Genomic DNA, 27,163 nt, shown 5'->3' with positions numbered 1-27,163 from the left:
AGGCAGATCTCTGTGAGTTCGAGGCCAGCCTGGTCAACAGAGTAAATTCCAGGACAGCCAGTGCTACTTAGTGAAACCCTGTCTCAAAAACAAAAGACACAAAGAAAAGAAATGGTGTCATGTAGCCCAGACAGGCCACTAATTTGCTATGTAGCTGAGGCTGACCTTGAACTCCTGATCCCCCTGCCTCCACCACCTAGTACTGGGATGACAGGTCTATGCCACCAGAATTGAGTTCTGTGCTACTGAGGAAGAGCAGCCCTTCATGTGTGCTGGGCAAGTGCTTTTGCCCAGCAGACCTCCTGGAGAGTGAACTCCCAGACAGCCTTCACAGCCAGGCTGAACTGTCCTCACCTCCCAGAACCCCTTCTGGATCCTCTAAGAAACAGAATTCTTGGGGTTGGGGATTTAGCTCAGTGGTAGAGCGCTCGCCTAGCAAGCGCAAGGCCATGGGTTCGATCCTCAGCTTAAAAAAAAAACAAAACAAAACAGAATTCTTTCTCACTGCAGAAAATGCTCCACAGAGCTGGGACTGTGTGTGCGGAGCTGCCCAAACACCTGATCCTCCCCATAGGGAAGGTTTTTGTCTATAAGTGCATAGTAGAGCTTAGTGATGCCCAGCAACTGGGGAGGTGGAGGCAGGAGGATTGCTTAAAGGCAGGAATTGAGGACTATTTAGCACAATGGGTCTCAACTGTCCTGGTGCTGCAACCCTTTAATACAGCTCCTCATGTTGTGGTGACCCCCAACCATACAATTATTTTCATTGCTGCTTCATAGCTGTAATTTTGCTACTGACAGGATTCGTAATGTAAATATCTAATATGCAACCCTCAAGGGGGTCGCAACCCGACCCACAAGTTGAGAACTGCTGATTTGGTAAGCCCTGTGGGTGGGAGAGAGAGAGAGAGAACCAGACAGATGACAGATAGACATGCTCTGGCGCTGGGGCCCAGCTAAGTGTGGAAGGAGTCACTCTAGACTTCAACTGTTTCAACTGTAACCGAGTACAGCAGGGACCAGCCAAGGTTCAGCATTTGGTCTTGACCCCAAGAGAAGCCTGAGCCAGACAGGTGCTTCAGAGCTCTAGGGAAATGTGCTTCGGGTTACTCACCCCAAGGCATGTTGGCCCCAGGCTTATGAAAAGCTTAGGAAAGTATGTTGCAAAATCTGGGGCAGTCCCTGGGTGCAGGAACAGGGAGGGTCCAGAGGAGGAGGTCCACATAAGAGCCAGCCGCCACAGCCTGGCTCACTCCTGCCCACTCCGGGCCCCTCACTCCCTCACTCCCTCTACCCTTCTCCTTCACCATGGGACCGGCTGCGGGGCCCCAGCTGCTACTGCTGCTGCTGCTGGCCGGCTCTCCCCTGGTTCTGGGGAGCCCCTTGTAAGTAGTTACCTTCCTACATGCAGTGTAAGAAAGGGTTCTTGCATGCAGGGGTGCAGTTTCTTATAGAATTTCTGAGGTATCTGGGTGAGTGTGGCTTTGTTGGGGGAGGGTATGAGATAGGGTTGTTAATTTGCGCTGGGAGCTGGAAGACCTCCAGCTCAGAGGGTAAGAACTCTTGCTATATGAACTTGTTCAAACACCCAGCACCCACAGAAAAGCCAGGAGTGGCCTCAGTGCCTGTAACCCCACACTGTGGGGCCGCAGACAGGATATCTGGCTGCCAGCCCAGTGCCAGGTTCAGAGACAGGACCTTGGCTTGACAGAATAAGGTGTGTGGGTGAGAGAACAGAATACCTGAAATCCTCCATTGGCACCCCCCACCCACCCACCACACACACAGAGTTAAGAGCATGTGAATGAGCATGTGCACAGAGTTTGGCCTGCTTGTGTGTCAGGGTGTTTACAGTCTCATAGTCATGGGAACCCCATATTGTAGCATTGGGGTGCCTAATTATAGAACAGAAAGTCTGTAGATTTAGAGTGTCTGTGATGTCTCATGGTTTAGGCAATGGTGAGTTTGAGATTTGGGGGTTGGAGGATTGTTGGGGTCTGCAGCCCTTGACTGTGTGGACTCAAAAGTCAAGCTCAGATTGGGCCTGGTGACTAAGGCCTGTCTTCCCAGCTACTCTGGAGGCCAAGGCAGAAGGCATGCACATTCTAGGCAAGCTTGGTCTACAGAATGAGTTTGAGGCTAGCCTGGTCAACTCAGCGAGCTGCTTTCTCCAAATAGAAAACAAAAAGAGGTTAGGTGTAGTTTGGTGTCAGAGCACTTGCTCAGCATGAGCGGTCCCCAGTGCTAAAACCAGTGAAAGCCAGCTTCCGGTGGTCTGGTCGAGGGAGAGTGGGCCGCGGTTAGGTACCTCCCGCATGGAGAGGCAGGTAATGGCACCGGGGCAGGAACGTGGTCCAGGCTTCGGCTCTGGCAGCTAGCACCGGGAGCCCTCCAGAACCAGTGACTGGGCCAACCAGGCACTGACGGACTCGGGCTGAAATCTCCAGCCTGGAGGTGACTTCTGCTCCCATATTTCTTGGACAGTTATTCCATCATCACCCCCAATGTCCTGCGGCTGGAGAGTGAAGAGACCGTCGTGCTGGAGGCCCATGAGGCACAGGGTGATGTCCCAGTCACAGTCACCGTGCACGACTTCCTGAAGAAGCAGGTGCTGACCAGCGAGAAGACGGTGCTCACAGGCGCCACGGGACACATGAGCAGCGTCACCATCAAGGTGGGCAAGGGACGGCGTGTGGAGCTACAGACAGCCACAGCCCCTTTGGTCCAGCCTGAGTCCCCTCCCCTCGGAACCCCTCCTCTCTGAGTCTCCCTCTCCCTGGGCCCCTCCCTTCTCCGTCCCCGCCTCCCTAAGACCCTCCCCTCAGAATCTGCCTTCTAAGTCCCTCCCTTGAGTCCCCACTCCTCTGGGTCCAGCCCCTCTGAGTCCCCGCCCCTCTGAGTCCCCGCCCCTCTTGGTCCCCGCCCCTCTTGGTCCCCGCCCCTCTGAGTCCCTTCCCCTCTGAGTCCCCGCCCCTCTTGGTCCCCGCCCCTCCGAGTCCCCGCCCCTCTGAGTCCCTTCCCCTCTGAGTCCCCGCCCCTCTTGGTCCCCGCCCCTCTGAGTCCCTTCCCCTCCGAGTCCCCGCCCCTCCGAGTCCCCGCCCCTCCGAGTCCCCGCCCCTCTGAGTCCCTTCCCCTCTGAGTCCCCGCCCCTCTTGGTCCCCGCCCCTCTGAGTCCCTTCCCCTCTGAGTCCCCGCCCCTCTGGGTCCCCGCCCCTCTGAGTCCCTGCCCCTCTGAGTCCCCGCCCCTCTGAGTCCCCGCCCCTCTGGGTCCAGCCCCTCTGAGTCCCCGCCCCTCTTGGTCCCCGCCCCTCTTGGGAGGAAGGGGCACAGAGGAGGCGGGAAGGCACAGGGATTACGCCCCAGGCACCACACCCTGCAGCAGACTCCTGACTGCCCCCTGGCCCATGTGTAGATTCCAGCCAGTAAGGAATTCCAGCCAGATAAGGGGCACAAGTATGTGACAGTGGTGGCCACCTTCGGGGCAGTGACGGTGGAGAAAGTGGTGCTGGTGAGCTTCCAGAGTGGGTACCTCTTCATCCAGACAGACAAGACCATCTACACGCCAGGCTCCACGGGTAAGTGTGGGTGAGAGCACACACCAGGCTGGAAGGCCCTGCCAGAGCCGGTCTGACTCTGCTTGTCCCTCACATCCTCCAGTCCTGTATCGGGTCTTCACCGTGGACAACAATCTGCTGCCCGTGGCCCGCACGGTCGTCGTCACCATTGAGGTACCAGCTACCGAGCTTCCCAGAGATCCTCGGAAAGGGGCAAATGGCTACCCAGCCTGGCCCGTGCAGAGAACCAGAGACCTAGGGAGACCCATAGGAGGGTCAGAGACCCAGTAATCTGACTCCAAAGAAACTCGCTGGGCCTCAGTTTCCCCATCTGAAGATTGGGATGGCCGTTAATGGTAATCCTATGTAGTCTGTTCTGCCTAGTAGAGGCCGCTGTGAAAGCCTGAGTGAGGATCCCTTCTCTCCCCACAACCCTCAGTAGCTCCCACTTCTTTGGGGTCAAGGCCCAGGCCTTCCTTGCAGGGCACAAGGCCCAGCTCATTCTGCCCAGTTTCCTCGCTGCGTTCCACTTCCCTCTCTGTCCCTCACTCCCTCTGCTACACACACACACACACACATCCCACCCCTGATCCTCTAAATGTCCAGGCATTTGCTGTATGAACTATGTCCTAAGCCAGTGAGGTCAGGACCCTTTATCTAAACATACAGGGAATGCACAGCACAGAGAGGCTGAGCCATTTGCCTGAGATCACACAGCTTCTAAGTGGCACAGTAGGGATTTGAACCTAGGCCGAGTAACCAAGGTCTGTGTTCTTAACTGCTGCCTTAGTAGATATAGGAGATGGTGTGGTTGGGCCTCTTAAGAGTTGCTTTATCCCATATGCCTTTCCTGACTCTTTACAGACCCCTGATGGCGTGCCCATCAAGAGAGACACTCTGTCTTCCCACAACCAGTATGGCATCTTATCTTTGTCTTGGAGCATTCCAGAACTGGTCAAGTATGTCTGGGTCTCCAGGAACAGGACTCCCCTGTCCCTGGAGAGGGGTGGGGAGGTGCTTGGAGGCCCGGCCAAACTCCTCATCTTCTTGCAGCATGGGGCAGTGGAAGATCCGAGCCTTCTACGAACACTCGCCACAGAAGAACTTCTCTGCAGAGTTTGAGGTGAAGGAGTACGGTAAGTCCTGGGGCACTGGAGTCCGGGCAAGGACGAGGCCACTATACCTGGGCCGCCCTGCCGACGCCATCTTTGCTGTCATCACACCCCACCCCAGTGCTGCCCAGTTTTGAGGTCCTAGTGAAGCCTGCAGAGAAATTTTATTACATCGATGACCCGAAGGGCCTGGAAGTTTCCATCACGGCCAGGTGAGGGTGGGTGTGATGCATGGAGGGGATGGGTCTTCAGCCACAGCCAGAGAGGTCTTTGGGACCCCAAGTCTCCTTGCCTCGCAGGTTCCTGTACGGGAAGGACGTGGATGGGACGGCCTTCGTGATCTTTGGGGTCCAGGATGGCGATAAGAAGTTTTCTCTGGTCCACTCCCTCCAGCGCGTGGTGGTACTGTCCCAGTCCCTGTGACAGCCTGGAACCTCCACCTCTCCCTCTGAGACCACGCCCCCTCCCCTTAGTCCCTCCCACCTCTTAGCCCCTCCCAGCCCCACACTTGGCTGAATCTAGCCGCCCATTCTGAGCCCTTCTTCCCCTTTTCCCCTTCCCAGCTCCTCGCTTGGGGACCTTCTCCCCTCCTTCACGCTCGCTCCCCTATCCTCTGCAGATCACGGACGGTTTTGGGGAGGCAGTGCTGGGGCGACAGATGTTGCTGGATGGGGTGCAGCCTTCCAACGCTGATGCCTTGGTGGGGAAGTCCCTGTATGTCTCCGTCACTGTCATCCTACACTCAGGTGAGGCCTGCTCTGGTGAAGGAGGCCAGGTAGCAAGGCCAGCCTAAGCGAGGAGGCCTGGCCTTACTGCTACCATCCATCCCCTCAGGTAGTGACATGGTAGAGGCAGAGTGCAGTGGGATCCCGATTGTCACCTCGCCATATGAGATCCACTTCACCAAGACGCCCAAGTTCTTCAAGCCAGCCATGCCCTTTGACCTCATGGTAAGATCCACGGCCTGTCCCCACTCTCAGTTCCCGTCACTCCAGCCACACCATGATCCTTCTCCATCTGCCTCTGTCCACAGGTATTCGTGACCAACCCGGACGGCTCTCCAGCCCGTCGAGTGCCCGTAGCCACTCAGGGATCTGATGGGCAGGCTCTCACCCAAGACGATGGTGTAGCCAAGCTGAGCATCAACACGCCCAACAATCGCAACGCCCTGACCATCACAGTGAGTGTCCAGGACTCAGGCCCTAGTCTCCACAGCCAGGGAAATACTTGGGGCTCTGATGGCTCCCTGATGGGTTCTGTGGGTCACCCAGAGGGCCCCACAGAAGTCACTTCATGAAAGAAGGTGTACTGGCTCATAGCAGGAGGCTACAGTTTGTCTTGGCTGGGCGGGCCAGAGGCAGGAGCTTGAAGCCGCTGTTCACGTAGTGGCAGAGGTGAACGCTGGCACTCGGCTTGCCTTCTCCTTTTTATCCAGTCCAGTCCTCCAGCTCAGGGGAGGACGGTGCCCCACACACATAGACCCCATTCCACCTAACCTAGAAACCCCCTCACTGGCGTGGTCAGAGCTCATCCCCTGGTTGATTCTAGATGCTGTCAAGCTGCAGTCAGTATTAACCATCACCTGGGCAGCACTGGGAATCAGCATGCCTCCCTCTTTCCCGACTCAGGTGCGCACCAAGAAGGAGGGTATTCCGGAAGCACGACAGGCCAGCAACACCATGAGGGCGCTGCCCTACAGCACTATGCACAATTCCAACAACTATCTACACCTGTCAGTGTCTCGGGTGGAGCTCAAGCCAGGGGACAACCTCAACGTCAACTTCCACCTTCGCACAGACCCCGGACAAGAGGCCAAGATCCGCTACTACACCTACCTGGTCTGTGGTCACCAGAAGCCTCAGCTCCCCCACATGACTTGCCAGCATCCTAGGGATCCCTGCCCGGCCCCAGGGTCTCCCCTACCCATCCTAAGGATCCCTGCCTGGCCCTGGGATTTCCCCTACCCATCCTAAGGATCCCTGCCCGGCCCCGGGGTCTCCCCTACCCATCCTAAGGATCCCTGCCCGGCCCTGGGGTCTCCCCTACCCATCCTAAGGATCTCTGCCAGGCCCCGGGGTCTCCCCTACCCATCCTAAGGATCCCTGCCCGGCCCTGGGGTCTTCCTTACCCATTCCACGTAGCCTCCTCCTGATTCTCATGCTAGCCCATCGTTCCTCCAGGTTATGAACAAGGGGAAGCTACTGAAGGCAGGCCGCCAGGTTCGGGAGCCTGGCCAGGACCTGTTGGTCTTGTCCCTGCCCATCACCCCCGATTTCATCCCTTCCTTCCGCCTGGTGGCTTACTACACCCTGATTGGAGCCAGTGGCCAGAGGGAGGTGGTGGCCGATTCTGTGTGGGTGGATGTAAAGGATTCCTGTGTAGGCACGGTGAGCCGTCCCCCGTCCCGCCTCTCTTCCCCTCTGTCCTTTCCTTGAGACATAGTCTCACTAGATAGCCCTGACTGTCCTGAAACTCATGTGGACTAGGCTGGTCCTGAACTCTCAGACTTCTGCCTGCCCTTGTCCCGCCCACCACCACCATTTGCATCCCCTCTTCTCTTCTCTCTCCTATTATATCCAGCTCTCTCCTCACCCCTCTTACTGTGGTTTATCCCCTCCCTCCACACTGCACCCACTCGCCTCCTCCCTCTCCTCTTTCCTCCCATTCTCTCTGTCTCCCCTCTCTGGTCCTTCCAGGGTCGACTCATCCATCTTGCTTCCTCCCTACAGCTGGTGGTGAAGGGTGACCACAGAGAAAACCGACAGCCCGGACCTGGGCAGCAAACGACACTCAGGATCGAGGGAAACCAGGGGGCCCGAGTGGGGCTGGTGGCCGTGGACAAGGGCGTGTTTGTGCTGAACAAGAAGAACAAACTCACCCAGAGCAAGGTGAGTACCTGCGTCCCAGAGCCCGACCAGTCCCCGCCCCTCTGGGGTCCCCGTCCCTCTGGGGTCCCCGCCCCTCTGGGGTCCCCGCCCCTCTGGGTGCCCGCCCCTCTGGGTCCCCGCCCCTCTGAGTCCCCGCCCCTCTGAGTCGAAGGAACCGAGAGTGTGCTGGGCGCCTGTCAGGGGCTGGGCGTGAGGGTAAGAGGGATGGGGACGGCCGGGTTGAGCTTCATCTGCTGACCTGGCCTCTCCCCACAAACCCCGGTCACCCACCCCATCTCACCCCACTTGCAGATCTGGGACGTGGTGGAGAAGGCAGACATAGGCTGCACCCCAGGCAGCGGGAAGAACTATGCGGGTGTCTTCACGGATGCAGGCCTGGCCTTCAAGACGAGCCAAGGCCTACAGACTGATCAGAGAGCAGGTGAGAAAAGGCACCAGGGGTGGGTGGACACAAGAGGGACATGCCTCCATCCCCGGATGCCCATGTAAGAGCAGGACCCCGAGAGCAGGACACTGGATCTCACCTTCCTCCACAGCAGCACCTGCCGTCCCTGTTTTGTTTTAAATTAGTTTTTAATTGCATTTAATTAAAGTGGTGTGTGTGTGTGTGTGTGTGTGTGTGTGTGTATGTGTGCTTTTGTGCATGCACACATGTGCACGGGTGTGCATGCTGATGTGCATGTGTGTACACAAGTGTGTACGTGTGCACGCTCACACCACAGCATGCATGTGGAGGTCAGAAGACAACTCACACCAGTCAGTTCTCACCTTCCACGATGTGGGTCCTGGGGATCAAACTCAGGTCATCGGGATTAGCAGCAAGCCCCTCTACCCACTGAGATGTTTTGCCAGCCTCCGTCGCTGCTCCTTGAGCCTCAGTCTCTTCTACCGCAAAAAGGGTGCAGTCACACCCTGGCCTCACCCATCTCACGCCTGTCCCTCCCTCAGATCTTGAGTGTGCCAAGCCAGCTGCCCGCCGCCGCCGCTCAGTACAGTTGATGGAAAGGAGGATGGACAAAGGTTGGATGGATATGGTCTCTGTGCATCACCCACTCCCATCCTGTTAGAGTCCCAAGGGAGGCAGAGAGGGTTGCCTCCTTTGTCCTACCCCAGAGAAGTTCTACCTGGAGTTGGGTCCGATCCTCCCCTGATGGCTAAGGCTGACACTGGGTCTGGGCCTCCCACAGCGGGTCAGTACACAGACAAGGGTCTGCGGAAGTGTTGTGAGGATGGCATGCGGGATATCCCGATGAGGTTCACCTGCCAGCGCCGGTCACGCTTCATCACCCAGGGAGAGAACTGCGTGAAGGCTTTCATAGACTGCTGCAACTACATCACCGAGCTTCGCCAAAAGCACCAGCGAGACCAAATGCTGGGCCTGGCCAGGAGTGAGTGGCACCTCAAAGGGGAAGGGCACAGTGATGGGGTGGCTGCACCCGTCTGCTGGGAGAGTGGCCCAAAGACTGGGACCCCAGCCCTGAACCCTGGGAAGACAGAGGAGGAGGGTGAGGCCACCTGGGCTTCATAGAAAGGAAGTGAAGGGAGAGGGTGAGGGAGCCCAGGGCGTTCCTCGTACTGGCCTATGCCCCCTCCCACAAGCCAATACATCTTCAGCAAAATTAAGATAAGTTCTACAATCACTCCACATTGCAGCTAGATATGATGGCACATGCCTGACATTGCACACTCAGGAGCCTGTAGGCCCCGGGCCAGCCTGGGCTACCTAACAAGTGCCCAACCAGCTTGTATGATGCTCATCTTGATACCAACACATCTGGAGAACATGTTTTTTAGTTTTTATTTCCTGGATGGAGAGAGGACTCCCCACAAATCCCCAGAGCATCTGGGGCTGGTGGGAAACCCTCACCCCAGGGTGAATGCATTTACATCACTCAGAAATGCATGCAAGGGACCCACCCCAAAGTGTGTCTTTTTCCAAACCACGTCTACCCATCCTCAGGTGACATGGATGAAGACATAATTCCCGAAGAAGATATCATCTCTCGAAGCCAGTTTCCAGAGAGCTGGTTGTGGACCATAGAGGAACTGAAAGAACCGGAGAAAAATGGGTATGGCTCCATGGTCAGTGGGTAAAGGTGTTGGCCCCAAGACTGGCATGGTGGAAGGAGAGAACCACCTCCCACAAGTTGTCCCCGACCTCCATATGAGGTTAGGTCAGGAGGCCACACACTCTCTCACACATACACAGTAAATACATTTTTTTAAAGGCAGGTGAGACTAGTACACCCCCAGTCCACATTCCTGCCTGAGAGCAGAGAGCACCCCCAGCAAGCTCTTTTACATATGATCTGCATGCGCCTGCCAACTTCCTTTCTCCTCTGGAGTCACCATGGAGGTCCATGGCCTGAACTAGCAAAGCCGGGGTGCAACCCAGGGCTCCTCTCTAACCTGTCCCCAGGGGTCCCCACCCCCACCCCCTCCTCCATCCTGGTAGATCTTACTACTTAAAATTTAAATTTCTGCCCTACCCAGAATCTCCACGAAGGTCATGAACATTTTTCTCAAAGACTCTATCACCACCTGGGAGATTCTGGCTGTGAGCTTGTCGGACAAGAAAGGTAAGGGAGGGGCTGGGAGGTGGCTCAGAGGCGAAGAGCTTGCCCTGTGAGCGTAAGAACCCAAGCGCCGTTTGCAGATCCAGGAGGATTGGCTTCTTAGCCAGCCTAGCCAATCAATGAGCTCCAGGGTCAAAAAATAAGGTAGAGGGCTGGGGGAGCTCAGGGGTTAAAAGCATTTGCTAGTTTTGCAGAGGACTAGGGTTTGGTTCCCACCACCCACTTCCGGCAGCTGACAACTGCCCGAAGTTCCATGGGATCGGACACCCTCTTCTGGCCTCTATGGGTACTGCACTGATATGCACACAAACTCAGAGATAACATGTGCACCTACATAAAATTAAATAAGGTGGAGGAGCAATTGAAGACAACACCCAGTGTCGACCTCTGGCCTCCTCACCCATGTGCACCTGTGCATGCATGTGCACACATGTGTACATGTAAACACACAGAGTTTGGACACAGCTGGCCGTGGTACCACTACATCTGGGGTTGGTCAGCCACATGTGCGTGTTTAGTCGCTACCTTTCTGAGAACGGGATCAGCCATGACCAGCTAGGGAACTTGAACCAGGAGCCTGGCTAGAGCCCCCCACCTGGACCCTTCACACTGCTCTCTCTGCCCACAGGGATCTGTGTGGCAGACCCCTATGAGATCACGGTGATGCAGGACTTCTTCATTGACCTGAGGCTACCCTACTCTGTGGTGCGCAATGAGCAGGTGGAGATAAGAGCTGTGTTGTTCAACTACCGTGAGCGGGAGGAACTTACGGTAAAGCCAGAACTGGGAGAAGGTTCAACAGGACCCATGAACCCACCTTTGCCTGCCCTAGCCCCTCCCTCACTTACCCTGCACTGGCCCCACCCTCATCTGCCCTGGCTCCTCCCTCACCTGCCCTGGTCCTCCCTCATCTGCCCTGGCTCCTCCCTCATCTGCCCTGGTCCTCCCTCATCTGCCCTGGTCCTCCCTCACCTGCCCCAGCACCCCCTCACTTGCCCTGGTCCCCCCTCACCTGCCCTGGTCCTCCCTCACCTGCCCTGGTCCTCCCTCACCTGCCCTGGTCTCTCCTCACCTTCCCTGGTCCTCCCTCACCTGCCCTGGTCCCCCCTCACTTGCCCTGGTCCTCCCTCACCTGCCCTAGTCCTCCCTCACTTGCCCTGGTCCCCCCTCACTTGCCCTGGTCCTCCCTCACCTGCCCTGGTCCTCCCTCACCTGCCCTGGTCCTCCCTCCCTGTAGGTGAGGGTGGGGCTGTTGCACAACCCAGCCTTCTGCAGCCTGGCCACTGCCAAAAACCACTACTACCAGACCATCAAAATCCCTCCCAAGTCCTCCGTGGCCGTGCCATATGTCCTTGTCCCCTTGAAGATTGGCCTCCAGGAGGTGGAGGTCAAGGCTGCTGTCCGTGGCCACTTTATCAGCGACGGTGTTAAGAAGACACTGAAGGTTGTGGTGAGTCCTCGGGACCATCTGCTGTCCCTGTCCTCAGCTCTCCCTGCTGTTGACCTGGGCTCGGAGACACCAAGGATCACCTTAGGGCCCAGGTGTCGTAGAGATTAGAGCTGGCCAGGGCTGTGTGTAGAGTGCTAGCTACTTCATGCAAAGCTCTGGGCTCTGTCCTCAGTGGGGTATGACCTGTTTCCCAAGCACTGGGGAGGTCGGGGCAAGAGGGTCATGAATTTGAGAGCAGCAGGGGTAACTTAATGAGACCTTGTCTCAGGTTTTAAAAGTGAAAAGGTCCCAGGGAGATGGCTCCCCTGGCAAAGCAATTGCTGTATGAGCCCGAGGACCTGAAGGCAGCTCCTCAACCCCCAGATAGATGCCAGAGGAAGTAGCTGACTCATGGAGAGACTCTGTCTCAAAAGATAGGGATAGAAGAAGACATACGGTATTGACACTCATATGTTTGTACATACTCAACACACACATGCACACACATTTGCACATGCTCATACATGCATGCACACTCACACAACACATGCATAGTGTACATATACATGCACACACACTATACATACACACATGCATGCTTTAGTCACAGGCATGCACACACACACACACACACACACACACACACACACACATGCACACTCCCAAACACATGCATAAGTGTATATACATTCTCATATATATGCAAGCAACATGTACACCTTACACTCACACACATGCACACAAGATATAAGGTAGGTGTTTGTATCCCCTCCTCCTCAGGAGAAGTTGAGACACATCGAGGTCACACAGGGATAAGAGGCAGAGTCCTTCTGAAGGGTCATTCTCCAAACAGCGTCCTGTTCACCAACCATGTATCTCTTGTCATTTTATCCACCCTCCTTCACAGCCGGAAGGTATGAGAGTCAACAAAACCGTGGCCATCCGTACACTGGATCCAGAGCACCTTGGTCAAGGTGAGAGGCAGGCAGAGTGGGCAGGGTGGTGTAGGGCACCAGGAAAGGGGCAGGGGGAGCTGGTACCACCCAAGTCTCTTCCACACTCACTCTGCAGAGGGAATACAGAGGGAGGATGTGCCCGCCGCAGACCTCAGTGACCAAGTGCCAGACACAGACTCTGAGACCAGAATTATCCTGCAAGGTATGATGGCCTCTTCCCTGGAGTGAAGGTCTGGGCAGGGGTCAGAGTAGCTGGGAGCTACAAACAGAGCTCCATCTCTCGGAGGGGGGAGACCCTGGACCAGGATGCAGGATTTGGATCTCAGTTCTGCCATTTCAAGTTGATTGACCTGGGACTCATTTCTTAACATAATGCCTCCCCGTGCCTCAGTTTCCTTCTGTGAAAAACGAGGGCAATGTCTGAGTCACTGTTCTATAGCTGTGATGAGACACTGACCACAGCAGCTCTTTCAAAAGGAAGCATCTAACTGAGGGCCTGCTTACAGTTCCAGAGACTCAGTCTGTGATCTTTACGGCAGGGAGCAGGCATGCATGGTGCTGGAGCAGTAGCTGAGAGCTACATCCTGCTCCACAGGCAGAGGGAGGAGACAGACTGGGCCCGCTCTGTGCTTTTGAAACCCCAAAGCCCACCCCAGTGACACACCTCCTCCACACCCCCTAATCCTTCCCAAACAGTTCCACTAACAGGGCACCAAACATTCAAATATAGGGGCCTCTGGGGCCATTCTCATTCATACACCACAGACACTCTCTGCCTTGTTTGCTGGAGGATTGACCCATAGCACTTCCAACCCCCCACTTTGTCTGGAACAGCGGCTTGGGTGTGCCTGCAGGAGCCTCCTGCAGAAGTTAGTTTAGCTGGTAAAGATATTTAATGAGAAGCCACACTGGCCAAGTGCAGAGGATCTGCCCTTCTTGCGTGGATCCAGGAAGAACAAGAAGTGGGTGTTGCACCTCTCAGACAAGAGACAGTGCCTAACTCAAAGTGGTTTGGGCATTAAAGGAGATGCTATGTGGAGTTCTCCAACAGACAGGAGCGATGAATTCTAAGCCAGAGCTGTCCGTGGCTACTGCCCTTATTTTAACTAAAGGTGAAATTAAATGTCCAAGATGGGGTACAACCTCCCCCTAAACCTACATAGGACTCCCCCTCCTGCTCTAGGCTTCCTCTGGTCAGAGACTGGCTTAAACAGACCTTTTCCTCCACCCTCCGCTGCAGGCACCCCAGTGGTTCAGATGGCCGAGGACGCAGTGGATGCGGATCGGCTGAAGCACCTGATCGTGACCCCCTCGGGCTGTGGGGAGCAGAACATGATTGGCATGACACCCACAGTCATTGCAGTACACTACCTAGACCAGACAGAACAGTGGGAGAAGTTTGGCCTGGATAAGAGGCAACAGTCCCTGGAGCTCATCAGGAAAGGTGGGCCTGCTCTGGAAACCGCAACCAGCTCCTCCTCCAAAGGCTCCGCCCCTCCTCAGAAGCCCGGCCCTCCTCCCGAGGCCCCTCCTCCCGAGGCCCCTCCTCAATCTCACAAGCCCCGCCCCTCCTCCCGAGGCCCTGCCTCTCCTCCAAACCCCTCCCCTCCCTGCATGGCCTAGAGGGATGGTTTGCCTCCTGTCTGATCCCGGGACCCAGACTGAGTCCTCTTTCCAGAACCTGTGCCCTGCTTGACCGCTCTTTCCTCTCTCCACACCTGCCTCACTCCATATAGCACCCCTGCCCCCACTCTCCTCAGTGAGGCCCTCCTCCACCATGCTACCACCCGCCTACACCCCACTCTGTACCGCCCCTCTCAGCTTCCTCTCCAAGCCCTCCCTTAAAGCCCACTCCCTCCCCAGGATCCCGGCCCCACAGTCTTTGAACCCTCATCCCACTTCACATAGGTCCCGCCCTGGGGGCACCCACTACCCACCCTAGTCAGCCCGGCCCCAGCCCACTCCTCCCTTTGGTGACCCTGTCTATTCCGCACAGGGTACACTCAGCAGCTGGCCTTCAAACAGCCCAGCTCTGCCTACGCTGCCTTCAACAACCGGCCACCCAGCACCTGGTAAGGACAGATGCTCAGCCTGGCACCCACGACACCCTGACACCCACCTGAGCAAAGCCTGAGTCCCCACCAAGAGTGGTCTGGTCCCTCTCTGTCCACAGTCAAGGCTGCAGAACTGAGTGAGCCTTAGACACTTTGAGATGAGGGACTCGGGCACCGCCCCTCTCTGCTCATTGGTGGGTGAGGATGTCATTTTCTGTTTCCCAAAGCCGATTGGTTTACACCTGGTGTCCACCTAACCCTCGCCCGCAGGCTGACAGCCTACGTGGTCAAGGTCTTCGCTCTGGCTGCCAACCTCATCGCTATCGACTCTCAGGTCCTGTGTGGGGCTGTTAAATGGCTGATTCTGGAGAAACAGAAGCCGGACGGTGTCTTTCAGGAGGACGGACCCGTGATTCACCAAGAAATGATTGTAAGAGGCAGGGGCATTCCAGACAGAGATGGGTAGAGGGTCCCTGGACAGAGAGGAAAGAGGGCCGCTCCATCTGCCTGATCACTTAGTGGAGGTGAGGGCCGGGCAAATAAAGTCGAAAGTGTTGCAAGGATCAGAGGCTGACAGAGCCGGCCACGGGAGGGACATGTATGGTATTGTGCTTGGGACCAGAAGTCAGCCTTGTGTGTCAGTCTTCAAGGGCTGTCCACCTTTTTTTTTTTTAAAGACAGGGTCTCACTCTCCCAAGGCTCACTAAGTAGGCTAGGCTAGGCGGTCCCTGAGCCCGAGAGATTTGGTTGTCTCTGCCTACACAAGTACATGCCACCACACACACACACACACACACACACACACACACACACACACACACACATATATACATGAGTTCTGGGACATCAAACTCAGTTGCTCAGGCTTGAACCATCCATCTCCCCAACTCCTACTACATGTTTCAACTCATGATCATTTGCATTTACTGTGGATGTGTTGGGGGGTAGCCCTACCATACATCAAGGAGCACTTGTCTGTCTGTGGAGCCGCTGACTGTCTCAGGTCCATCCTCCCGGTTGGACAAGAAACCCTGTGAAGGATAGCCATGTGTGCTTTTCCTCAGCCATTACACCAGGGGCAGCAGTACAGGGGGACCCCGGTGACACACAGAACGAACAGACAATTCAATTGATCCACCCTAGAGGGGGAGAGCCGACCCAGACTCTCCAAGTCTTCAGGGTAGACGTGGTAACCAGGTAGGGACACATAAGGACCCACTTCTCCTCATCACAGGGTGGATTAAAGAACACCAAGGAGGCCGAGGTGTCCCTCACAGCCTTCGTCCTCATTGCACTGCAGGAAGCCAGAGAAATCTGTGAGGGGCAGATCAACGTGAGTATCCTGTCAGCCCTCCATCCCGCCACCCACCCAAGCTGTGGGGAGGGGTGTTCTTATTCCTTCCCTGTCGCCATGATCAAACACTGGCAGATAGCAACCTGAGAGAGAGAAGGGTTTCTTTCAGCTTATAGCTCCACATCATAGACATCCCTGGGGGAAGTCGAGGCAAGGACTCAAAGGCAGGCATGTTTGCTGCTGCACACAGCATTACCTCAGACCAATGAACTCATCCCACTCACAGCCAAGGAAACGATGAGGCCTCACTGGAAGGCTTGTACCTTGGCTAGCTTGCTGGGACACTTCAGGACCACCTGCCTAGGGATGGTGCTGCCCACAATGGCACTCCCACATCTATTAACAATGAAGAGACTCCCCCACCCCAGACATGAGCAGAGGTGATCTGACCTAGGCAGTTCACCCTCCAAGGTTCCCCACTCAGACTCCAGGCTGTCAGGTTGACGGCTGGAGCTAACCAGGGGAGCAGTTGTTACCTTGAGCTGGGAGGTTTGGCCCTCTCGGCTTACTATCTAGATGATCTTGCGGAAAAACCATGACACCTGTTGTGTATCATTGTGCCCTCAGAGCTTCCCATGAAGTCTAGTGTGTGACTTTTCCTGGGGAGACCCGCAAAAACATCTATGGCCCTAGACAGTGGTCACCAACAGACCAGAGAAACGACTGAGACCCAGATGAGCTTGCTGAGCATCAAGTTTATTGGGTCACTTATGGGGACATGGGGAGCTGAACTGCCAAAAGGCCCACCCCACCGTGGGTAATGAGTCACAAAAGCTGCACGCCTAGAGTCCCCTGCCCAATAGTGGGCGGGTCCACCAAAGAGGCTCCCTACCCCAGCGATTGCTTACCACATCTGTAGCCATCAGGAGGGACTTCGTGTGTCTTGTACCTCTCATGAGTCCGGAGCACTTGCGAGTTTTGGGAGCCCTCTGAGTCTCTAAGTCTCTCCTTGTCTCTTTGAGTTTTAGAAGCCATCCCCACCCTCTTGGAAGGAACGTTTCAACTCAGAGCAAAGAGCTACACATCCAAGTTCAATAAATGAATAAACGACAAGCCGCTAAGGGTGTCATGATGACGATAATGATGGAGGAGGCCAGCTGACATAGGCTCTGACTGTTGAATCTGATTTCTAGCTTATGCCAATTTGAGACGTTTTATGATATTGTTTTGTTTAGTTACAACCCCTAGGGGAGTATTTACAGGACCATAATCCACCACTGTGATGAAGCAGGTCTCATCCACTCAAGAACCCGCAGGGTGAACTCCTGCACACCCCTAATGTACAGACGGATTCAGCACAGAGGTGCCACACAGTGGCCCCAACAACTAGGGAACTCTTAAAGCCAGACACGTCAAATACAGGGAGCCCCACAAGGCAGATACTATCCTGGTGGCCCAGAAGTCGTGTTTGTGAGATCCTAATTGTTGTCTCTCACAGAGCCTTCCCAGGAGCATTAACAAGGCAGGAGAGTACATCGAAGCCAGTTACCTGAACCTGCAGAGACCATACACAGTGGCTATTGCTGCGTATGCCCTGGCCCTGATGGGAAAACTGGAGGAACCTTACGTCACCAAGTTTCTGAACACAGCCAAAGGTAAGGGGACACCTCGAGTGTGTGGGTGGGATGAGGTCACCTCAAAGGAAAGGGCTCATGGCTGAGGGTTGAGGAAGTGTCCTGGACACACACACACTGAGCCCGGATGCATGGTTCTCAGCTGAGGGGTGGGGTGGATGGCCCCACGCTGAGCTGCACTGGAAGCCTATCAATCCGTTGACTCTTCAATGTAAATCACACAAGAGGCCTGGGGCATCTTTCATTCAACCTTACACTGGGCATCCAAGTCCAAAGGAGAGTTGGGAGCTGGTGGCTGGAGATGGTCTTCATTTCTTCTCCCGTTTCTGTTATAAAATATCCCAATGACAGCAACTCAAGGGAGGAAGGTTTCATGTCCGCTCCCAGGTCAAGAGAGCAGTCCGTCATAGCTGGGAAGTCAAGGCAGTGAGGGCTAATCAGGAAGCATGGTGGATGTAAGCATGCTAATGCTGGGTTCGTTTCTCCATCTTACACAGTCCGGTACCCAATCCCAGGGGATATTCCCACCCACAGTCACGATGGTTCCTCCCACATCAGTTCACACAGTCAGGATGAGCCCCCGCTGGCAAGGCCAGGGCATTGTCTCCCAGGTCACTCAAATAGACAATCCACACCGAGCACAAGGATGCTGACCATAATAATCATGGCCACCCCGACATGGGGAAAGCTAGCTCCTGAGCCACTCTCAGGCTGCACAGGCAGTGGATGAAGGGCTGGGGTGTTCCCTGTGCAGATCGGAACCGCTGGGAGGAGCCTGGCCAGCAGCTCTACAACGTGGAGGCCACATCCTATGCCCTCCTGGCCCTGCTGATACTGAAGGACTTCGACTCCGTGCCTCCCGTGGTCCGCTGGCTCAACGAGCAGAGATACTATGGAGGCGGCTACGGCTCCACACAGGCAAGTGGCCTCCAGGTCTCCCGGAGGAGGAGACGCACGCCAGCGCTTGCCTCCAGGTCTCCCGGAGGAGGAGACGCACGCCAGCGCTTGCTTGCCTCCCAGATCTCCCGGAGGAGACACCATGACCCAGACACCTTGTCTGAGCAGTGTGGGAAACTGCAGGCAAGCAGAGAAACTACGTCACATGCTTTGTTCCACCAGGCTTCCAACGGTGCCCTTGCTTGCTGGAGGGTTCTAGATTATATTCTTCATTCTGCTAGGCTCCCAACATCCCCCATTCTCATCAAAATGTTCTAGATCATGTTCCTAGGCTCCCCCCCATGTCACCCTAGCTGGAGGGTTCTGGGTCATGTTTCTAGTTCCGTCAGGATCTTAATGCCCCCCCATCACTGGAAGATTCTAGAATATGGTCTCAATTTGACTGGGCTCCCAGTGTCCCCCTCTCTCATGTGTGGGTTCATGGTTTCACTAGACTCCCAATGTCACCTTATCAGTGCAGGGTTCTAGATTATTTCCTTCATTCCAGGGGACTCCCAATGTCCCTCTCTTTCATATGTGGGTTCTAGATCACATTCTATATTCCACTGAGTTCTCAAATGTCACACTTTCTTATCTGTGAGTTCTAGACTAAGATTCCAATTCCACCCAGACTCTTGTCATTGGTATATTCTATATCTCATCTACACAAGGGTCCTGCCCAGTGCATCTTCCTCTAGAGCATTCCAGATGATGGCTTTGGCAACCTAGGGCAAGCTCAGGCTCTAGCTTGACCTTTTTATTCTCATGGGCAGTCAATCACTTCTCAATGTTCCATCCTCAGTATCACTTTAGAGTTTGGTGCCTCCACACTCCAGTTCATGAGATGGTTCTAGACTAATTTCCTGGCCTCCTAAGTCCAAGTCTAAGACTCCTTCCTCTTGATGGGTCTAGAGGTTCTAGACCTTTAGTCTTACACTTGGATTTTCTGATAGATCCTGGCATGTTTTCAGCATTGGTAACTTCTGAACAAAATCTTGCTTCCTTGGAGAATTCTAGACAGGCCTTCAGTATCCAGTGACCTCCACTGTTCTCTTCACATTCTGGTGGGTTCTAGGCCACAAACTGACTGATGACCAGCCCTGGACTGAGCTTCTCGCACATGGAGCTCTGGGACATCCATCCCTTTCTAACTTTATCTTTGCAGGTTCTCTGTGTGGTGCTGGTGCCATAAGTCTGACCCATACATCATTATCTCTCCCCAGCATATCCTAACCACCAATCAGAATGCAAAGCTAACCATCTTTCTATCCCATGGGCTATCTAGGCCACCTTCATGGTATTCCAAGCCTTGGCCCAATACCAGACAGATGTCCCCAACCACCAGGACTTGAATATGGATGTGTCCTTCCACCTCCCCAGCCGCAGCAACCCAACCAAGTTTCGCCTGCTCTATGAAACTGGCAGCCTCCTACGATCAGAAGAGGTACAGCCTCAACCCAACCTCCCTCGCTTCCGCCTTCTGTACCAGCCAGGGCTGCAGGAGAAAGGTCAGCTGCCTTCCAGAGCCATCAGAGCCAGGGGCAGCTGGCCTTGTATGTGCACTCACGTGTGTGCATGCCTGTGTACAGGTGTGGGAACATTTGTGCATGTGCATGTGGAGGCCAGAGGACGACCTTAGATGTCATTCCTCAGTGCTGTTCACCTTGTGTGTCGAGATAGAGTCTCTCGCTGGGCTAAAATTCACCAAATAGACTAGGCTGGCTGGTCAGCAGGCCCCAAGGATCCCCCTGTCTCTGCCTCCCCTGTGCTGGGATCTCAAGCCCATGCCTGGCTTGTTTTACATGGATTCTTGGGATCAAACCCAGGTTCTCACATTTATAAGGCAAGCACCTTGCCTACTGAGCCATCTTTGTGGTCCTGACACTGGCTGTTAACACCCCTTTTCTCTTCCCCAACTCCATGTAGACCAAGCAAAATGAAGCCTTCTCTCTAACAGCCACAGGGAAAGGCCAGGGCACGCTGTCGGTAAGGAAGGGGAACCCACACCTGCTGGGCCCACTGCTCTCTCCTGTCCCTGTCTCCCTGTCCTTGATCATCCTATGCTCCTATGGGACTTTGTCTCCTCTTACCAGGTAGTGACAGTGTATTATGCCAAAGTCAAAAGCAAAATCACCTGCAAGAAGTTTGACCTTAGGGTCACCACAGCACCAGCCCCTGATACAGGTGAGCGGAATAAAGACTCTTCCATCACCTTCTGGCCCCACCCCTGCCCCATCCCTGCCCTTTTCCAGAACCAGGACGCAAAGGCGCCTTTTCCCATCTTTCTGTTTCTGTTTGTAGCCAAGAAGCCCCAGAGTGCCCAGAATTCTATGGTCCTTAACATCTGCACCAGGTGAGGATCTGAGTCCTTAGGGCTCATCCTGGTCACTCCCTCCCTTTAGAAAGACTTCTTCACTGTGGTAGGCCAGTGCCCCAACTCTGTGCATGCCACATGTGCAGCCTTGAGCTGCATCCTCGGTCCAATTCCGTCTCCTCTGTTAACAGCACTTCGTCATCCATGCTGGCAAGCTTGCCATTCCTCCAGCCATACGGCACATCTCTCACCTAACTCCACGTTCACATTCCCTCCATCTTCTCTCCTAGAGCACCGCTGATGACTGCCAGGGCAATGTTTACTTTCCTTATTATGTGATCATCTCTGTCAGCCAGTTTCCTCTTTCTGTGACTGTGTGAATGTGTGTGTGTGTGTGTGTGTGTGTGTGTGTGTGTGTGTGTGTGTTGTACACATGTGTGTATGTGAGGGTGTGTGTGCATTTTTTCATGCCACAGCTTACATGCAGAGGTCAGAAGACAACTGCAGGAGTTGGTTTTCTCTTTTCACCATGTGGGGTTTTCACCATGTGGGGTCTGGGGACTGAATTCAAGTTGGAGCTCACTGCCACACCAGCCCTCCACACCGACACACCAGCCCTCCACACCGACACACCAGCCCTCCACACCGACACACCAGCCCTCCACACCGACACACCAGCCCTCTCTGCTGACACACCAGCCCTGGGATAACTCACTAAGTAGCCCAGGCTAGCCGAAGCCTCCCAAGTGCTGAGGCAGCATGGACCACCACACCTGGTTGTATCTACTTACGTTACCCTCAGACAAGTGTTTCCCAAACCAAACCCCTCTTCAGTGCTGGGTGGAAAGCAAGAGCCTGGGTCCCAGTGAGACCCTTCATCCAGACACTGGCCCTGGGTGCTGACCCCATCCCAAAAGCTGACAGCCTTTTTTTTTTTTTTTCTGCCATGTGCAGGTACCTGGGAGACGTGGATGCAACCATGTCCATTCTGGACATCTCCATGATGACTGGATTTGTTCCGGACATAGACGACCTGAAACTGGTAGGGAGGCTTGGGTCTCGGGTGCAGGGAGTCTGAGGTCTAGAGAGGCTGCGGGAAGATGAGAGGGATTCTCACCAGCTCTGCTCTTCCTCAGCTGAGTGTCGGAGTGGACAGATACATCTCCAAGTATGAGCTGGGCAGAGAGTTCTCCACCAAGAACACCCTCATCATCTACCTAGAAAAGGTACTGCTGACCCAGGCAGGCTCCCACGCCTCCCTTCCTGTCCCTTCACAGCTGAGTTTCTCCACCCATCATGACACCTAGCTCAGGCTAGCCGCAGGCTTGGGAATACAGGATCCGTGCTATGAGGTAATCAGGGAAAGAGTTTGTAAAATGAGGTGACCAACTCAAAACTGTGCCTCCTCTCCCCCATAGTCAAATTGGTGTGGGAGATAAGAGAGTTCTCTGCTCCACCATCAGGGACCCAAACTCCTCGCCTGAGTAGGTCTACCACCCCTAGGATCTTTGAGTTTTCAGCAATCTTGACAGGAAAGTGAACTGTGCAGGAGTTTGATTGTGAATGGCAGGGTCTCTCCGTGTAGCCTGAACTGGCCCCAAACTCACAATCGTCCAGCTTCATCCTCCTGAGAGTTGGAATTATAGAGGTACATCACCATACTTGGCTGTCAGCGATGTTTCCATGAGCACCGTCAGCACCTCCTTCATATTGTTCTAACAAAATACCTGAGGTGGGGGGGGGGGGGGAGAGAAGCTCAAATTTTTGGAAAACAACATCCCAAGTTGGTTGATCCCAACTGTTTAGCCTCTAACAAAAGCCTCCGACGATGACTACAGAGCATGCAAGAGGAAGGCCACACCGCGCAGGCAGGGCCAAGAGAAGTCCAGGAATCCCGCTCATTTTTATAATGAGCTAAATGACAGTAACACATTTGCTCCACTGAGACCCGCTCCTCCCAGACAGGCATTAACCCCCTCCGAAGGTGATCCCCCATGGCCCAGTTATCTCTCTTAAAGGTTCGGTCTGCTATATTGTGGTCTGAATGAAGAGAAGTCATTTTCAAGCAGCAGCAGACAGTGACCAGCTGGCCAGAGCTCCGTCCCCTGGGTCCCTCTAACTCAGAGTGAGGCTGCGAACGGTCTGGCTCCAAGCGTGATAGAAAAGGAAGTCAGAGCCCATGACTGCTCCTTCATCCTTGCTGATTCACCCCACACCTTCTAAAGCAGTGGTTCTCAACCTTCCTGACACCACGACCCTCTAATGCACGTCCTCATGTTGTGGTGACCCCCAACCATAACATCTTCCTCATTGCTACTCATAACTGTAATTTATTAGTGTTATGGGTCATAATGTAAGTATCTGTACTTTCTGATGGTTTTAGATGACCCCTGTGAAAGGGTTGTTCAACCCCCAAAGGGGTTGCAACCCACAGGTTGAGAACCACTGTTCTAGAACATGTCTGGTCCCTCAATTTCTTCATGATGGCTCCAAACACCAGGACTGTGTCCTGGGCTTCCTCTGTGACACTCACTGACCAACTCCTTTCTCCTCAGATCTCACACTCCGAGGAAGAATGTGTGTCCTTCAAAGTTCACCAGTTCTTCAAAGTGGGACTTATCCAGCCCGGCTCGGTCAAGGTCTACTCCTATTACAACCTGGGTGAGCCGCCAAGGCAGGCCTGGATGTCGAGTATTCCGGGTGTTCAAGGAACCTGGAGATCTGAGTATCAGTTCTAACAGCACCAAAGATTGAAACATTGGGTATCCTAGGGGTCCCTATGCCGAGGCTCTTTGTGTCCTAGGAATTGGGGAATTGGGAGATGCAAGGTCCAAGGGTTTGCAGGTTGGGGTTTGAGAATCCCAGAGACCTAGAGGGTGGGAGTGCCTGAGAATTCCAAGGACCTACAGCTTTGACATCTGAGCATCTCAGAGCTGTAAATGGAGGTCTCAAGACACTACAGTCTGAAGGGCCAAAAGAACAGAAAACCTAGGGTCTGAGTGTCACAGGGATCTGAGGTTGGGAACCTAGCATCGCAGGGCTGAGGGGACTCACTCACTGGGCATTTTCCCGCAGGAGTGGTCTCTGGGGTGGAGTCCCTGGCCCTCTGACCTCTTCCCATCACATCTCCCCACAGAGGAATCCTGCACCCAGTTTTACCATCTGGATAAGGAGGATGGAATGCTGAGCAAGCTCTGCCACAATGAAATGTGCCGCTGTGCTGAGGGTGGGTACCATAGGGCGTGAAGGATGGACCGGGCCAAGACCCATCGACACAAACTCTCCATTCCCAGGGGGGTGGGGGGGAGCACGCAGCTGAAAGCCTCACTCAGGGGACATGGAGTAGAGTAGAATGGGTGGGGCCAGCCCCAGCGCAGACAGAGGGACTCAAGAGCCTGTGTCTCCCCGCCCCACAGAGAACTGCTTCATGTATCAGTCACAGGAGAAGGTCAGCCTGAAGGAACGGCTGGAAAAGGCGTGTGAGCCTGGAGTAGACTATGGTGAGTGTGGCTTCTGCTGGCTCTGTCACACTGTGAGGATGAGCGATGGGGTGCTGTGACGATGTGTGACGAGCAGGGACCAGCAGGGACCTGTGTTCCGTCAGGCTGTGGCTGTGTGTGACTGCTGCGTCTGGAACATGTGTAGATAGCTGGAGTGAGGGGTTCCTCACAGGAGCAAGAATGGATTTTATAACCTCTGGGAGGGGCCTTGTAGACCTTGTAAGTTTCATTTATTTCCTGAGTCTTTTTTTTGGTTTTGTTTTGGTTTTCGAGACAGGGTTTCCCTGTGTAGCTTTGCGCCTTTCCTGGAACTCACTTGGTAGCCCAGGCTGGCCTCGAACTCACAGAGATCCACCTGGCTCTGCCTCCCGAGTACTGGGATTAAAGGTGTGCACCACCACCGCCTGGCAATTTTTTTTTTAAATTTTTTTGGTTGTTTCCTGAATCTTAAGGGCCCTTCATCAGAACTTGAGGTTTCAATGACAAGGGTGTAGCTAAATAGTAGAGAGTCAGTGGCCTGAGAATGTGCTAGCAAGTGAGAGAAGGTGGGTGTGGCGATGGGTGGGGTTGGCCAGGAGGCTGTAGTACATAACCATGGTTATGTGGCGCTGTGGACAGGGACAGCTCAGTAGGTATGGCTCTGTGTGCCCAAGCATGAGGTCCTGGATTTGATCCCCAGCACCTGGGTAAAAACTCAGCACGATGGGACATGTCCCTAACTTGAGCACTGGGGAGACAAAGCCAGGAGGTTCTCAGGGCCAGCCTAGCCGTACCAGTGAGTTCAAGTTTTCATTAAAATTCCACCTCAAAAACCACGAGGGATGGGGCTGGCTGGAGAACTGGCCCCATGTAGAACACTCCATATCAGGTGCCTGTGATTCCAGCTCCGGGAGATCCAGCACCCTCTTCTGGCTTCTGAGGATGCTGCACTCACACGCACAAACGTGTGCAATAAACGTGTGCATCAAACGTGTGCATCAAATGGAAAAGGACAGAGTTGGCCTCTGACCTACACACACACACACACACACACACACACACACACACACACTCCCACACACGAGCATGTACACGTGTGTTCCAGTTGGCCTCGCAGTCGCTGTGATAAAGGCTGACCTAAAGTGACCTGGGAAGGGAAGGGTTGTTTTCATTTTACAGCTCACAGCCCATCAGCAAGGGAGGAACCGAAGTGGAGACCACGGAGGAGTGCTGTGTCTTAATGCCCCCACCCCCGGCTTGCTTGGCTAACCCCCTGGCTTGCCCGGGCCCACCTACCTAGGGATGGCGCTGCCCACATTGGGTCGGACACTCCTTATCAGTTAGCAATCAAGAAAATGCCCCACAGACATGGCCACAGGCCAAGCTGACGGAGACAGTTCCTCAGATGAGGTTCCCTCTTCCCAGCTTTCTCAAGCTGACAACTGATGCCATGACAACATGTGAACATGTTCACACACACACACACACACACGCACACACACACACAGTAGCGACAGCCATGCACATGCCTGTAGCTGTGGGTGATTGTAACTGCACATGGCTGAGTGTGAGTTGGAGACAATTGTAACTTTGCGTGTCTGTGTGTTTGTAGTGCTCAAGAGTGACTTTGGATAGCAGTTACATCCATCACGAAATGACTGTCCTTACACCTGGCTCTAGTCACGTGTGGGGTGTGATTTTGCAGGTTGCCACGGTTGCATGATGCGGTCATTGGGAGCGAGAGCAGCTGCCTCTGTGTATATGTGTGTATACTCCTTGCCTGTACTGCTAATCGTGTGCATGATATGTGTGGCTATGAATGTGCACACGCTTCTGTGGCCTGGAGTTGCCCGTACCCTCAGTCATGTATAACTTTACCATGGATGCCCGTGCCTGTAGGCAGCTCTAACTACTCACAGGTACATGAGTGAGTCTGAGCATGGCTGCTGGTTGTGTGTTTTCCTGGGACTGAAGTGTCAATGGCTCTGACTCAGCCTGTCTCTGCTTGTAGGCAGGGGAGTCACATGGTCAGGTGCATGTGTTGGTCAGGTTAGCCCCATGGCCAACCCTGCTCATGACCCTCACTGCCTCCCCGCCGCCCCCCCACAGTGTACAAGACCAAACTAGTCACGATGGAGCCGTCGGATGATTTTGACGAGTACACCATGACCATCGAGCAGGTCATCAAGTCAGGTACCTAGCCCTCTGTCTTCCCACCTCCCCACCCCCACCCCCTCTGCGGGGGCTCAGCCTCCCCTTTCCTGCTCCACAGGCTCAGATGAGGTGCAGGCAGGGCAGGAACGCAGGTTCATCAGCCATATCAAGTGCAGACAAGCCATGAAACTGCAGAAAGGGAAGCAGTACCTCGTGTGGGGCCAGTCCTCCGACCTCTGGGGAGAAAAGCCTAAGTAAGTGCCCATTCTGCGCATGTGCATGCCTGTGGCTGCCCCCTCTAGCCCCACCCACTGCCGCAGGAGCCCGCCCTCACCTGCTCTCCCTTCTCCAGCACCAGCTACATCATCGGGAAGGACACGTGGGTGGAGCTCTGGCCCGAGGCTGAAGAATGCCAGGATGAGGAGAACCGGCAGCAGTGTGAGAACCTGGGGGCGTTCACAGAGACCATGGTGGTCTATGGCTGCCCCAACTGACCACAGCCCCGCCCTCCAATAAATCTTCAGTTGTATTTCACCCTCCTCCAGTGTCTGGAGTCTGTGTGTGTGTGTGTGTGTGTGTGTGTGTGTGTGTGTGTGTGTGTGTGCGCGCGCGCGCGCCCATGTGTAAACGTGTTCCTGTGTGAGGTGCAAGTGTGCGTATACATGTGGACACCAAAATCCTTTCCTTTCTTCATTTTTTTTTTTGTTGTTGTTTTTCTTTTCTTTTGTTTGTCTGTTTTTCAAGACAAGAGTTTTTCTGTGTAGCCCTGGCTGTCCTAGAACT

General features: G+C 54.5%; 1 protein-coding gene across 1 annotated transcript; it reads left to right on the top strand.

Annotated features, from left to right (window-relative positions):
- The first annotated feature begins 1,211 nt into the window (after window positions 1–1,211).
- C3 (complement C3) lies at window positions 1,212–26,914 on the top strand. Its single transcript, XM_036171247.1, has 41 exons — window positions 1,212–1,385; window positions 2,485–2,674; window positions 3,413–3,575; window positions 3,658–3,728; window positions 4,419–4,513; window positions 4,608–4,690; window positions 4,788–4,878; window positions 4,966–5,068; window positions 5,286–5,412; window positions 5,501–5,616; window positions 5,700–5,846; window positions 6,295–6,504; window positions 6,847–7,053; window positions 7,396–7,554; window positions 7,846–7,975; window positions 8,503–8,574; window positions 8,742–8,942; window positions 9,515–9,623; window positions 10,048–10,133; window positions 10,759–10,901; window positions 11,368–11,580; window positions 12,467–12,533; window positions 12,631–12,717; window positions 13,756–13,959; window positions 14,512–14,587; window positions 14,840–14,999; window positions 15,804–15,902; window positions 17,362–17,518; window positions 18,252–18,415; window positions 19,719–19,877; window positions 20,360–20,419; window positions 20,527–20,617; window positions 20,735–20,786; window positions 21,702–21,789; window positions 21,884–21,973; window positions 23,303–23,408; window positions 23,884–23,973; window positions 24,164–24,247; window positions 26,336–26,419; window positions 26,499–26,634; window positions 26,733–26,914. The coding sequence occupies exons 1-41, from the start codon at window positions 1,309–1,311 to the stop codon at window positions 26,872–26,874; spliced, it is 4,989 nt and encodes a 1,662-aa protein (XP_036027140.1). The 5' UTR covers window positions 1,212–1,308; the 3' UTR covers window positions 26,875–26,914.
- Window positions 26,915–27,163: the final 249 nt, after the last annotated feature.

The sequence above is a fragment of the Onychomys torridus genome, chromosome 21 (genome assembly GCF_903995425.1).
Source record: "Onychomys torridus chromosome 21, mOncTor1.1, whole genome shotgun sequence".
In the NCBI taxonomy this organism is placed as follows: Eukaryota; Metazoa; Chordata; class Mammalia; order Rodentia; family Cricetidae; genus Onychomys; species Onychomys torridus.
The sequence above is the reverse complement of the archived record's forward strand: the minus strand, read 5'-3'. Positions and strand labels throughout refer to the sequence as shown.

What these genes read in the sequence shown, in the direction of transcription:
- C3 (XM_036171247.1), top strand. Translation starts at nt 1,309, where the DNA reads ATGGGACCGGCTGCGGGGCCCCAGCTGCTACTGCTGCTGCTGCTGGCC. An exon ending in TCCGCTACTACACCTACCTG is followed by an intron (nt 6,505 to 6,846) that starts GTCTGTGGTCAC and finishes TCGTTCCTCCAG; the next exon opens with GTTATGAACAAGGGGAAGCT. An exon ending in GAGCTTGTCGGACAAGAAAG is followed by an intron (nt 10,134 to 10,758) that starts GTAAGGGAGGGG and finishes CTCTGCCCACAG; the next exon opens with GGATCTGTGTGGCAGACCCC.